Source organism: Ursus americanus, chromosome 13, assembly GCF_024610735.1.
Source record: "Ursus americanus isolate L20-20 chromosome 13, mUrsAme1.1.p, whole genome shotgun sequence".
Lineage (NCBI taxonomy): Eukaryota > Metazoa > Chordata > Mammalia > Carnivora > Ursidae > Ursus > Ursus americanus.
In genome coordinates, this window is record NC_142139.1 from 65,383,418 (window position 1) to 65,395,987 (window position 12,570).

The following is a 12,570-nucleotide window of genomic DNA, read 5'->3' on the forward strand; positions in this document are numbered from 1 at the left end:
CTGACTCTTACAGGATGTCTGCTTCTGCCACCCTCTTACAAGGACCCCTGTGCCTCACTGCACCCACTTGGATAATGCAGCATCACCAGCCCATCTCACACCTGCCAAGTACCGAACCACAGTACTTGAGCGCACGTAGCCTTACGGTGGCAGGTGTCTTCACTTGCACACCCTCGTGCGTTACCAAATCACTGCAACTCTCTAAGACTTACATGGGGAGACCCCCCACCAGGAGGCTGGTGGGGTCCCTGGGCACCACCTCAGCCCCCCTGGGGTCCCGCTCAGATTTGTCATGCAGAGCCATGAGCGAGAGGCTCGCAGACAGACATAAGGCTGCCTATGGGGTCCTTCTGCTTCTGCACTGTGAAGTACAGCCGGGGCAGGTGAAGGTGAAGGGCAGAAGTGACAGCGGATGACACTGTGTGGGAGGAGCACACCCACCTCTGTCCGGGAGGACGACGGCAAGGAGGGCAGGAGATCGTCCACACTCCCAATGAGCTTCCGCAGGGTCAGGCCCACGTTCTGTGAGAGAGGGGGTAGGGTGACTCTCACCTCTTGCTTTTGGAGAAAGCCGTGTTTCCCCGGGGAAGAGCCCTCCTGGGATGGTACCTGCCCTCCACGACTACCTGGCACTAAAATCCCGCCGACACTTTGCACGAAAGGGAGTCTTTTTGGGAAAGGCAACTGCTGGGCGGACAAGGAAGCTCAGGGCCATCCCCTTCCACCCAGGGCCAGGGTGAGCAGCCTCCACTCACCCTGTCCGCGGCTCTCACCTTCACCACCACCACGTAGCCCTCGGGGGGCAGCTGACAGAGCTCATTCTTGAGGTCCAGCACAGCCCGCACCAGCTCCATGACATTGAGGTACACCAGATCATCGGTCCGGTCCAGGTTGGCTGTGGGCTGGATGGACTGGGGGGGAAAGCAAGTGGCAGGGGGGATGGTCGTGAGTCTGGGGGACACTGTTAGTCTTTCTCGGGCAGGCACGACTGGTGCCAACATAGCCACCAGCCCAGTTTGAAAAGACTTCTCTGAAATAATGGTGTCCTGTCCTTGGGGGTGCTTCCCTCCCTTCTGCTTTCAGGGCAGTGGTTCTCAGAGGACAGTCGGCCAGGGAATCTTAAAAAAAATACTGATCGCTGGTGTCACACCAGACCACCGGAACCATCACCTGTGTTTGGGAGCCGGGTCGTTTTCAAAGCTCCTCGGATGACTCTAACGGGAGCCAAGGCTCACACCCAGTGTTCCAGAGTGAGGACTGCCGGCACCTGGTCCCAGGCTACTGCAAGAACAGTGTGCGTGCGGGAAGCCAAGGGGGCAGCTTGAGAGAGGAAGGGGTCCACACTTCCTGCTCCTAGGGCTGGGTCAATGAGCTTTCCTCCAGGTCAGGGAGGGGGCATGGGAGATGAGGAGACTGGGCTTCCCCCTTTTCACGAATTCGCTGTGTGGCCTTAGACAAGGTACTTCTCTCTGGGCTCAGCTGTATAATGAGGATGCAGGACTGGATTATTTCTGAGGGCGTCTGAAGTCTTCACAGCCCATGGCCTTGGCCTTGTGTCTCGTGGAGCCCTGATTCAAACTCATTACCAGCTTCAGCACCGCCAACACATACCTGCGCGGCCAGCCGAGGTGGCTTCTGTGGCGGGCCCGTGAACTCCGCTGCAAGGGGGAGGGAGAGTGAGTGTGTTAGGGGGAGGTCTCGGCCCCCTGGCCCCTCCCTTCATACCTGCTGATAACCAAGCCAACCCCTCTCCTCTGCTACCGGGAGACCCAGGGAAACGAAGGTCGAAGGTGTTTCCGGGAAACACCTCTGGTCTCCCTGGTCCTCTCACAACCAAGCACTGCTGTCCACTTGATAGAAAGAAAAAGCCAAAGTAGCAGTGGTGATGGAGTGATTACAGCTGGTGCTGTAGCTTCTGCTGGGTGCACACAGGCCCCCGAGCCCATGCTCCAGGGAAGAAACTTTACCCCAGTGCCAGAGCAGCTAATGGGGTAGCTTTGTGAGGAATCCCTGATGGTCTGCTTTGAGCATTTGGGGGGCCCAGGAAGTGAAACAGAGAGGAACCACACTACTCACTCCACACTTTGAGAAGCAAAGACACGCGCAAGGCCTGTGGAGTTGCTGGAAGAGGGAGCAGGAATGGAAGCCAGAAGACTGGTTCTACTCTCCCTTCGGCCACCAGATAGCTGCGTGACCTGGGGCAGCTCCCTTACACTCCCTGGCCCTTACTTTTCATCTGTTAAATAGGAGGGTTCCCCCAGAAGGGACCTTGGAGCCGACTGCCTGGGCTCCAATCAGAGCTCTGCTATGTACCAGCTGTGTGAATTTGGGTAAGTTACTTGACCTTTCCGTGCCTCAGTTTCATGTCCTTTGTAAAATGGACATAATGATTCATTGTACCTATCCGGTCGAGTTGCTGTGGGGTTGTAAGCTGACATTTGCAAGCAACTTGGGCTCGCGCTTGGCTAGCGTTCAGCTTCCTGGGACGGTTGTCATTGTCATCACTGTCACCATCCCCATCACCACCATCATCAGCTGCACCCCCCAGGAGGATGGTGATGAGCCTGGCTTACTGCCGGCTCTTCCTGCTCCCCCTTCAGCAGCAGTTTCTGGAAAGGCCCTGTGGCCTCGGCTGCTCCCTGCCTGACCTCTCTCTTCCGTGCCCTGGGCCTAGGGAAGAGAGGCATCAGCTGGGGGAGGTGGGCAGAGCTACTGTCCCCTGGGGACAGCCTCCAACAGAGTGAGGGGCAGATAGGAAGGAAGGACCACCAAGGCCTCCAAATAAATGTAAGAGGGCAGAGGACCCCGGCAGAAGGGAGAGATGACAGCATGCTGAGGCAGGGAGAGGGCGGGGGTGGTGGATGGAGCAGAGGGTGAATATCAGTTCCCAAACAGGCCCTGTGTGCACGCTCTGAACTGAAACAGGCGGAGTTTCTGAAAATGGCGAAGAGACCCTGCGGCCTCTGCCACGGGCATCGAGCATGCGTGAAGGTTCTGCACCAGAGGTCAAGCGGCAGCTCCCGCCAAAAGGAAAGCGCCAACACTTACTGTAGCCGGCCTCCTTCTCTGGGGTCTGGAAGGGAGGAGAGAGAACATGTCACCAATGCAGCTCCGGGGACACCCCACTCCCGACCTTCACCTGTTCCCCACACCCTCAGCTGCACGCTTGGAGGCCAGAGGGGCAGGGGGCCGCCCGGGAGCCTGAGGGCCCTGTGGCAGGGCGGGGATGCGCTATGGTTGTAGATCTAGCGGGAGCTCAGGAACCACGAGCGGAACTTCAGAGCTTCGTGGAGATCACAGTGAGGGGAGAAGTCGAGCTCGCAGGGGCAGAGGCAAAAAGGGAAGGGATGGGCAGGAAGGGGGCCTGGCGCTGGGGTCCCGCTCTCTCCAATGCCTTCCCAGGCCTTGACTTTAAGGCAGCGATCTCTCCCGGTGACTTACCAGCGGGGACTTATCGTTCATGTACACCATGGGGTCCTGCGGAGGAGGAAATCCAAGCAAACAACTTAGGATTCTAGAACTGAAAACCCTAAGGACACATGGAGAGCATTCCCTCTCGTCAGCTGGGGGCGCAAGAGGACCCAAGGGGACACAGTGGTGTGGACGTGGCTCCCATTCAAGCACTTCTATCACACTGTGTTCAGCAGCGCTGCAGAGAGTGGGGTGGCCCTCCCACCCACGGCTCAGTGGCTGCTCACCAAAGATTTTTCCTCCTGCCTCAGCCACTGGTAATCTTCCACCATCTGCTTCTGCTGCCTGTCCAGGATCTGCCGCATCTTGAGCCTCTCGGCCTCCCACAGCTGCTGGGCCTCCTCTCGGCTGCTGGGTCGGATGAAGTCCTCTTCCTGAGAGGACAGCGGGGAGAGAGGAGAGGACACGATGAGCCCAGTGCCCAGATCCAGGCACTGGGTCTGAAGAGCCTGTGGGAGCCACAAGCCTTGGCCTCGCTGGCTGCTTTCCTTCTTGCAAGGTTTGTTCTTAAATCCACAGCCGTGTATGCAGCCAGTTACTGGCTGTGCTGCGGTGTCATGTCAAACCCGAAAGCACAGCACTGATCGTGCATCGTATTTAAACAATTACGGGATCTGCTCATCCAATTACATTTTCAAATTACTGCCCTAATAGTATTTGCTCAGTTGGCATTTGTCATGGTTACGGTCACTTTATACATTTAAAAATGCAAAGCCAGCCCTCTGGAAAGCCTTGAGTGCTTATCGCCACCAGAACACTGTGGCAGGGGGTCTGGGAGCTTTGAGGAGCGTGGCGCTGCCTCTAGCCTCACCGTGTGCCGTCCCGCAAAGCTGTCCACGGAGGGATGCAGGGAGAGGGAAGGAGCAACAGCGTGCAGCCGTGTGATTGTGCGTTTTTATGAAAACATACTCTTTACTAAGCTAGTAGTAGTTTGGGTTATTGATCCAAAGGCTAAAAGAAATGCATGAGCTAAGAGAAATGTGAAGAACGAAATTTAAAGCAATATGGTTCTATAGATGTGCGGTACATGCTTGCTCTCCCTAGCTCTGGTAATCCAACCCACCTTTTCACTCATCTGAAGGGCTCTGGAACTACAGTTTCACCTGGGAGTTCTTAAACAGAAGGTGTTACATGTTTTCTTACTCCTTCTTCCCCCTCAATCTTCCCCAGAGTTCGTTTATATCATTATCTGCTTGTCCCTTCAAACTTTGGCTTTTTTCTGCTGCACACGATCACCTTGGCCTCCCGGACTCATGAGTGCTATTGTCATTCTTTCGATTGCATGAAGCCCTGGGGTGACCTTTGTCGGGGGCAGGACCCTTCTGTGACATCCAGACGAGCAGCCTCTTCAGATCCTTGCTTTTAAAGCGGGCATTTTACATACATGTCACTAGCACAGAATGCTAAAAATTATTCTCTATCTACTTCAGCAAGTCATAATCTCTGCCAAGCCTCTAAAAAAGATTTTCCCCACCAAACCCTTTGAAATACACTTGAATATAACAACACAGTTTCAAATTAGTTATATTGGTCTGTTTTTCCTAGTGCTCGCTGAGCTTCAATCACGGCTCTTGATTTCTAACAATACTTCCCCCCACCCCCGCCACACGTTAGATTTCTTGCTGAAATATTCTTTGTTGCTCTATTCAACACCTACTTGTTAAGCAGCTACTATGTGGCAGGCATAGGGATGGGTGCTGGGAGGGCAGTGAGGATAAAATATGCGATGTCCCTGTTCTCACAGGGTGAAGTAAGCAACAGTTAGACCAGCATTCTCAACCTCAGCACCATTAACATGTGAGGCCAGATCATTCTTTTTTGGGGGAAATTTCCTGTAAATTGTAGGATGCTCAACAGCAAGTCCACAAAATAGATGCTTTTAGCATCTCCCCAGTTGCAATAAAATGCCTCCAGACATCTCCAAATGTCCTCTCGGAGGCAAGATCATCTCGGCTGAGGTCTACTGAGTTAGACCTTATTTTAAGAAATAATTTTCAGGGCATAAGAGTATTCACAATCATAGAATTGATAAAATAAGATTTATTTCCCAGAGGCTGATGCTCCAAAATGAGGGGTATTTGAAGGTTACAAACATCTGCAGTTAAATGTCGATACCTACAAACACAATGGTATGGCTACCCTAGGCTATTGACAAATAGTGACACACAGGAACTAAGTGTCAAACATTCTGAATATCGAGCTAGGAATCTCCAGGTGAGACTAGACTAGACTGAGAAAGACTAAGTACTGGTAGAGGAAGTTCGTAGACTCAAGAAAGCACTGTATAGTTTTGTAAGTGTTAAAGGAAAATTCCCACTACTCAACTGTCTAGGATGCCCCAAGCCTGATCACCATCTTGCCAAATATTTTAACATGTATTGGAAAATGTTTTCTTGTGTCTTACAATTTCATAATAAAACTCAGGGAGAAAATATGATTTAAAAAAATTGATCACTTTAGGGCTTACTTGTCTGTAAGGTACCTCAGATATTCTTATCAGGCAATGGATACTTACATTGCTGGTCACTTTTACAAGGAATCAGGCTCTTGTGGTGTCTTAAAATGACTCTCGAAAGCTGTGACTCCTCCCATAATCTGACGACCCCCTCCCATCTTGCCAGCTTTATTTCCACCTCCAAATGCATCCTCCAAATGCATCCATCCAGCACCTGCACTTGCCCTGTGGTTTTTCCATCACTCAGTCTTGGCTCCTACTGATGCCTCTGCCTCTTTTATCCCCGTGCCCGTTCAAGGCTCAGCTGAAAAAAAGAAGCTGGAAAGAGCTATTCTCTCTGAACTCACACTGCACCTTTGCATTACCTCTGTGCACCACTCTCAGCTTTATGGCTTGTATTACAGGTAAGTGTGCACCTGCCCTATTCCTTCTGGCCGCCTGAAGCTCACCGAAAGCAGAACCCCCTTGTTCTCCCTTCAGCACCTAGGACAGTGCCTGGCAAAGCATTTCTGCACAAGGTAGTTCATTGAATTTTATTATAATTTTAAACCTTCATTGTGAGGTCTTCAAGAGGGAGATCGCTGCCATCCTGACTCTTGTGTGGAATGCCAGATTCCCAGATGAGTCAGGCAAGAGAGTCAGTCAGTAGAAAATTGTTTTTGTGGGGAAACCATGTCTGATTTTTGTTAAAGGCTCTCAGATGCTTTGCAGGAAGCCTATTATACCTTTCCAGAATTCCACCTGAAAGAGGTTTTCTGTCTTTTTGATGTATATCATAAAATGGATTTTATATTTTTTACTTTTTTTTTGTTTACTTAAAGAAACATTCATTATATTCTTTTAGGCAGGCCTTCCTTACGACAAGTACTTGTAAATCCCTGACACAAAAGGTCCTTTTTTCCTGCTGCACAGTATGTCTTTATGGAACTGAACAAAGTCTTACGGTGAAGCAGGGATTAGACAAAGGCAGTGCCACCCCAGAAATGTGCAAAATAGCTTTTTTCTAAAAGGACACATTTTAAAGCAAAGCTCACTAAAACTCAATTACGAATAGAGTCAAGGACAGGGAGGTGGAGGAACTGAATGAATGTTGCCTAAATTATAGTGCAACCTTAAAAATGCAGTTTTATTATTGTTAAGTATATGTTGAGATATAAATTGGTTAAATTAATTTAAAAGAGGAAAATGAGCTAGATCAGGGGAAAATGTAGTCCACAATAGATCTTGCTGCCTAGAATTCTAAGTTACTTTATGCATTTCAAAATTTTGCTAAATTAAAAATAATGGCACAGAATATATCAACATAACTTTCCCATATTTTTCAAATCTATTGTAATAAACGTGGAGTTTTTCCTAAAACTTTTAGAGTCATGTATACTGAGCCTGAAATATACGTGTATACAGAGTTAGAACTAAAATAATGCCTTTGGTTTGTTTTGGCATGTATCAAGACTCAGTTTATAAAGTATATCAAATATTCATGCCAGATGACCACAGCTCGATTGAAGAAGAAGACGGGTGCTGAGAAGTGAAAAGTGGGTATCTCTTTTACAAGCAAAGCTGCTTTTTTTTTTTCCTTACAAGACTTCACAATTAGAAGCTAATCCATGAAGTACTCAGGGCCTTATTGGCGGTTACACAAAGACGTGACTGGGAAGGGTGGCTTAGCCCCACACTAACCCCCAAGCTCCTTCCAATACGACATCAACTTTTACAAAAGCAGCAGGAGTACAGCCACAAGGAAACCTTTCCTTTGACTAAGGAGAGATTTAGCAACCAAAGCAATCAGGCAGGAAGGGCAGAACTGGGCAGAGCCTCCAGGATCTTTTATTCTCTGGCACCATCAGGCTTGGTTGCCCTCTGCCTACAGGCCTCCACACTACTCCCTAGGGCTCAGAAAAGGGCCATGAGACACAGCACCAGAGTATGGACAGGGGCAGGTCCAGTTCCAGCTGGTGTCCTTGGGAGCAGAGCCTGACTCGGCCCCCAGCTTCTAATGTGTTTGCAAAGGAGAGGGAGTTACAGAGCCCCTTGGTGGGCTGACTGGTGCATTAAAGCATGGAGGGCCCCTCCTGAGCTGGAGGATGTGGGGTTCCTGGTGTCCCAGACACCTCCCTCTAGCAGCCTCCTGAGTTCGGGCTAGGACCCAGCATGCAGAGCCCTCTTACCCGCATGCTGTGGCGCTTGAAGACATTGTGCCGGTGGAGAGGTGGGGTGTGCAGCGAGTTTACAGGAGATGGATACTCCATAGGGCTGGTGAGCGTAGGTGAGCTGGCACACAGACCCTCAGGGACCTATTCACGAGAAGCAAAGAAGCACCAGCACAGGGACAAGACAAGAAGGTGGACAATTAGCTGCTACAAACATGAGCACAAAGAAACAATAATGGGCACCACTGGAGACACAGGACTTATTCTTCAGGAGCTAACCAAGAATGTGGTGTGGGCATTTCATTGGTCTTGTTTGGGAGACATGGCAGGGCGACACACACAGCTCTTGGCTAGGAGTCAGTGCAGCCCCTGTGGCCTCTTATTCATCTGACAACCAATCATACGGCGCTCTGCGTATAATGGGGTCCACATGTGTTACTGACCTACTGAGTCCATGTCTCCTCCTTCAGGACTCTTCAGAAAGGAGTTCTATTCCATAAGCATGTCACGAACTGACAGATATGATTAGCTCACAGAAATGTGTGTGTGTTTGTATTTAATCACTATTTTAAACAACACAAAAAGGTATGATTCTTTGTAGGAATATTGCTTCTATCTTCTGCATCAATGTGTTCTTCTTCACACAACAAGGTTTTATCTGTTAGTTCTTGGTTGGCCTTGTTTTGGTACTGGAGCATTTCCTTGAGAAATATATGACCATGGCACACCACCTTTCTGTAAGGAGCACCAGATAAACGGACATTGTTTCTATTGGTTGAGATGCCCCATTGTTGAACAGTGACTGAACTGAAGGATGTAAGAGAAGAAAAGAGTTGGGCCTTGGTTCCCTATGACTGAGATCCAGGACAGAGACACAAGACAGAGACATTCTCAGACAGGAACCAACATCTTGGGAAGATCCCATGGTTGGTAATGATGGAGGCATGAGGAAAGCTCCGATGGAACTTTGCTCTCAGCTTCTGGCCACCTGGGTTTTGCCTAAAGTCTCCATGGGGAGCCCCAGAGAGCAACTCCATTCTCTGGGGAACATCAACTGTCCCCAACTGCCTGAAATTCCTTCTCAGAAAGCTCTGCTCTGGGTAGGGGACCAGGGAGTCCTTGGGCATAGAGAAGTAGCTACAGGCAGGCACACAGAACAACAAACACTATGGACAGATGGACTGAGCTTAAGGCAAGTCTTAGCTGAGGACAGCCTGGTAGAATTGCATTTTGATTCTTTTGATCTCTGGGCACTCTGAGTTCAAATTCTCTTATGGGTACCAAAGAAGAGTCAATGCAGAACATCTCCATAACTCCATTGCTATTCCTCAAAGGCACAAGAATGGAATTTCAGGAAGGTCCAAGATGAGGAATGGCCCCAAACTTTCCCAGCCCTCTGGTTACATGTTTACCTGGAACTGTAGCTTAGGAGCCAGAAGGTTGGTTTGTGGAGGAGGTCTATACTTGGGCCGGCTGGGCTGGAGAGAAAACACAGAGATGAGTCAGACCATGCCTCTCTTCTTGAGTGAGCATAGCTCACCAAGGGAAATGTTGTGTTGGACACAGGTCAGACTTATTCAGAATGAAGGAGAGAGATGAGGGGAAAAGTTATCATTAAAATTTGCATTCACTTACTGAGCACCCATTATGTGTTGAGTGATGAGAAGGTACAAAGAAGCCTGTCTCTCTGCCCTCCTGGGGGACATCACTAACTGAAGGGTTTACTGATCTCTGGTGTGGAACCTCTTTAGGTATGGGAACACCTGTCAAATCAGCTGTCAAAAGCCACATCCTTCAGAGGTAACGAGTCACCAAGGGCTCAGGCACTTGCAGAGGGTTCATGCAGGAGATGAAAACTGAGCTGGGCCCTGACTGAGGGAAGGGTCAGGGCATGCCAGGCAAGGAGGGACAGTGAGAAAAGGCCTTGAACCAGATAGGACTTTGTGATGGACTGTTTGTGTCCCCCCCCTCCCGAGATTCCTATGTTGAAGCCCCAACCCTTAGTGTGATGGCATGTGGAGGTAGGACTTTTGCCAGATAATTTGGATTAGATGAGGTCATGAGGGTGGGGCCCTCATGATGGGATTAGTGTCCTTATCAGAAGAGACACCAGAGCTCTTGTTCTCTCTGCCGTGCAAAGACACAGTGAGAAGATGGCCATCTGCAAGCCAAGAAGAGAGTCCTCACCAGACAATGAATCTGCCAGCACCTTGGTCTTGGACTTCCTAGCCTCCACACCAAGTCTATGGTATTCTGTTACGGTAGCCTGAGCTGAGTAATATGGATATGGTCCCTCAAAACCCACCCACCTAATGGCATGGTAGCAGGACACTGGATTCTGAACCCAGAGATGCCATGAAGGGTGTGGACATGGAGGCTGGACATAAGGCACCCAGGGTCACTCCCCATACGTGTGCCCTCAGGGACATCCAATTTGTTCCTTAAAAACACCAGAAAGAAAAGTGCTCCAGCCCCTCAAGGAAAGAGTTTCCAGGGTGATTCCCTGGCCTAGCTGCCCTCCGAGGGGTCTGCTCTCTTGGGGCCTCAGACCACACCTGCCAGGGCACCCATGCTATGGAGGCTGAATTTAGTGCTGACAGATAGGCAGTTGCATTGAGGGCCAAGAGGACCATAGAAGCACATCATGCCTATGCTGGAGGAAGAGAGAGGAGTTACATAGTCAGGCCAGGAATGGGCTAGATGGAGACCCAGCTCTGCTTGATTCACAGGATTCATGAGACCAGGGCTTGGTTTACCTTGGGTGGGGGTTCCTGGTAGGTTGTGGGCTCTAAGATTTTGGGAGGTCGGTAGCGAGCATTCCTCTCCTGCTCTATAGCGATGTCCTTCTCCATCTGATAAATGTCACTGCCAAGGAGTCAGGTCAGATAAAGAAAGAGGAACAAAGTTAAAGATGCTCCTGGGTCCTCTCTTCTGCACTCCTTCCTCTGAAGCCTGGAGAGGCCCAAAGAAGGACCATTGGGTCCCATTTCTGTCTCCTTGTAGAGTGGCCTGGGGAGACCCTTCTGAGAAGGCTGGAAGATGGACCCTGAGGCTGTTTCCCCAACAATGAAGTTGGGAGAATCACTGGAATGGATCCATGGTGGGAAAAAGTCTTCGGAGAGCCAGTCCCACAGGTCAGTGTAAGTGCATCTCCTGCCCCCTCCCACGCATCTTGTCTTCCTGTGCCTGCTATTGGCACCAACCCCCTATGTAGATGTCTGATATCCAGCCAACTTCAAGACCGAGCTGCTGTGTTCTACATCTCCTACTCTTCATTCAACCACCCACCAACACATTCCTGGTGTGTACTAATGAGAAATGGCTGTGGATTCAACTTCTGGGTTAGGTATGTGCATGCTTCTTGCTCTTCTTACTCAATCCAGTGTTTCCCAACTTGGGAATCACAAACCCTAGAGGACTCTGGAATGATCACAGGGGGTCCCTGAATTCACATGTTCATATGTGTACCAAGCATTGTCTGTAGACCAAGTATTACGTGCTACCAAATATACAATATTTGTATTGTATTTTCAAGTGTACATGCATTATACTGTACATTATATAAAAAATTCATTATATAGCTTAATGGATTTTGCCAACCAATAAATTCTGAAAACGTAACTATTGTTACAGGGAGGAATTTTCAAAATTTGACATTAAAAGGGCCCTTCTTATGCCCACAAGATTAGGAAATACTCATCAAATCCTTTCTTAACTCTAATGGAGGACTGCCAGGCTGTAGCTTGAGGAGAGTATCCTGAGGTCCTTGGGGTCTTCAGATATCCTTCCAATTACACCAGAAAGTCTGCTCCTAACTCCATAGGGCCTGGTTGCTCTAATGGGGCATGCTTCTCAGCCCACAGAGAAGCACCTGTCACAACTCCCCATGGTTCTTAAGCCCCCAGAATGAATTAAGATCCCCCTCTTACCCTCATCACCCCTGAACTTTGGCCCTTTCAAGTTACATCTTTCAAATGCTTTTCCTAGAACTCTTTGGCTCCTCAAATTTCCCTTATGAAGGACCAAAAGATGAGACTAGAATTAATCAGGCGTGTCAACAAAGGGACAAATAGGAACAGAGAGGTCTTTTAAGCTGGAGGCCTTGCAGACCATGTTGGAACCCATGGCCCCACAAGCAAACTCAGAGTTATTCCCAATGCCCCAGCTTGGGCAGTCCCAGATTGCCCCTGGTGGTATCTCCCCACAAAGCAGTTGCCAGGGGTTCTATTCTTTCTCTAAAAAATGCCAACATGTTGACTGCAGTGTAAAGTCAGTTGTTTTTAACATTAATTAAACACTAGATTCCCTAATGCAGGGGTCGGCAAACTATTGCCCACAGGCCAAATCCAGCCCACCGCCTATTTTTATATGGTTCCAAACCAAGAATAATTTTTACAATTTTTTAACGACTGAAGAAAATAAAAAGAAGAAATTTCATGACATGTGAATATTATGTAAAATTCAAATTTCTGTTCCCCCACATAGTGTTAGTGA

General features: G+C 49.3%; 1 protein-coding gene across 4 annotated transcripts in view; it reads right to left on the reverse strand.

Annotated features, from left to right (window-relative positions):
* Nucleotides 1-12,570, reverse strand: part of PTK2B (protein tyrosine kinase 2 beta) — a 121,245-nt gene that overhangs the window by 2,128 nt on the left and 106,547 nt on the right. For 3 of the 4 annotated variants that reach the window (XM_045774053.2, XM_045774051.2, XM_045774052.2), the window contains 9 exons: nt 10,833-10,941; nt 9,489-9,554; nt 8,095-8,220; nt 3,699-3,845; nt 3,442-3,477; nt 3,049-3,073; nt 1,612-1,658; nt 774-911; nt 442-522 (listed from right to left, as the gene is read on the reverse strand). In XM_045774053.2, the coding sequence (XP_045630009.2) occupies nt 442-522; nt 774-911; nt 1,612-1,658; nt 3,049-3,073; nt 3,442-3,477; nt 3,699-3,845; nt 8,095-8,220; nt 9,489-9,554; nt 10,833-10,941 (775 nt within the window). The remainder of the gene's footprint in view (nt 1-441; nt 523-773; nt 912-1,611; nt 1,659-3,048; nt 3,074-3,441; nt 3,478-3,698; nt 3,846-8,094; nt 8,221-9,488; nt 9,555-10,832; nt 10,942-12,570) is intronic. The other variant, XM_045774054.2, reaches the window with a different exon arrangement.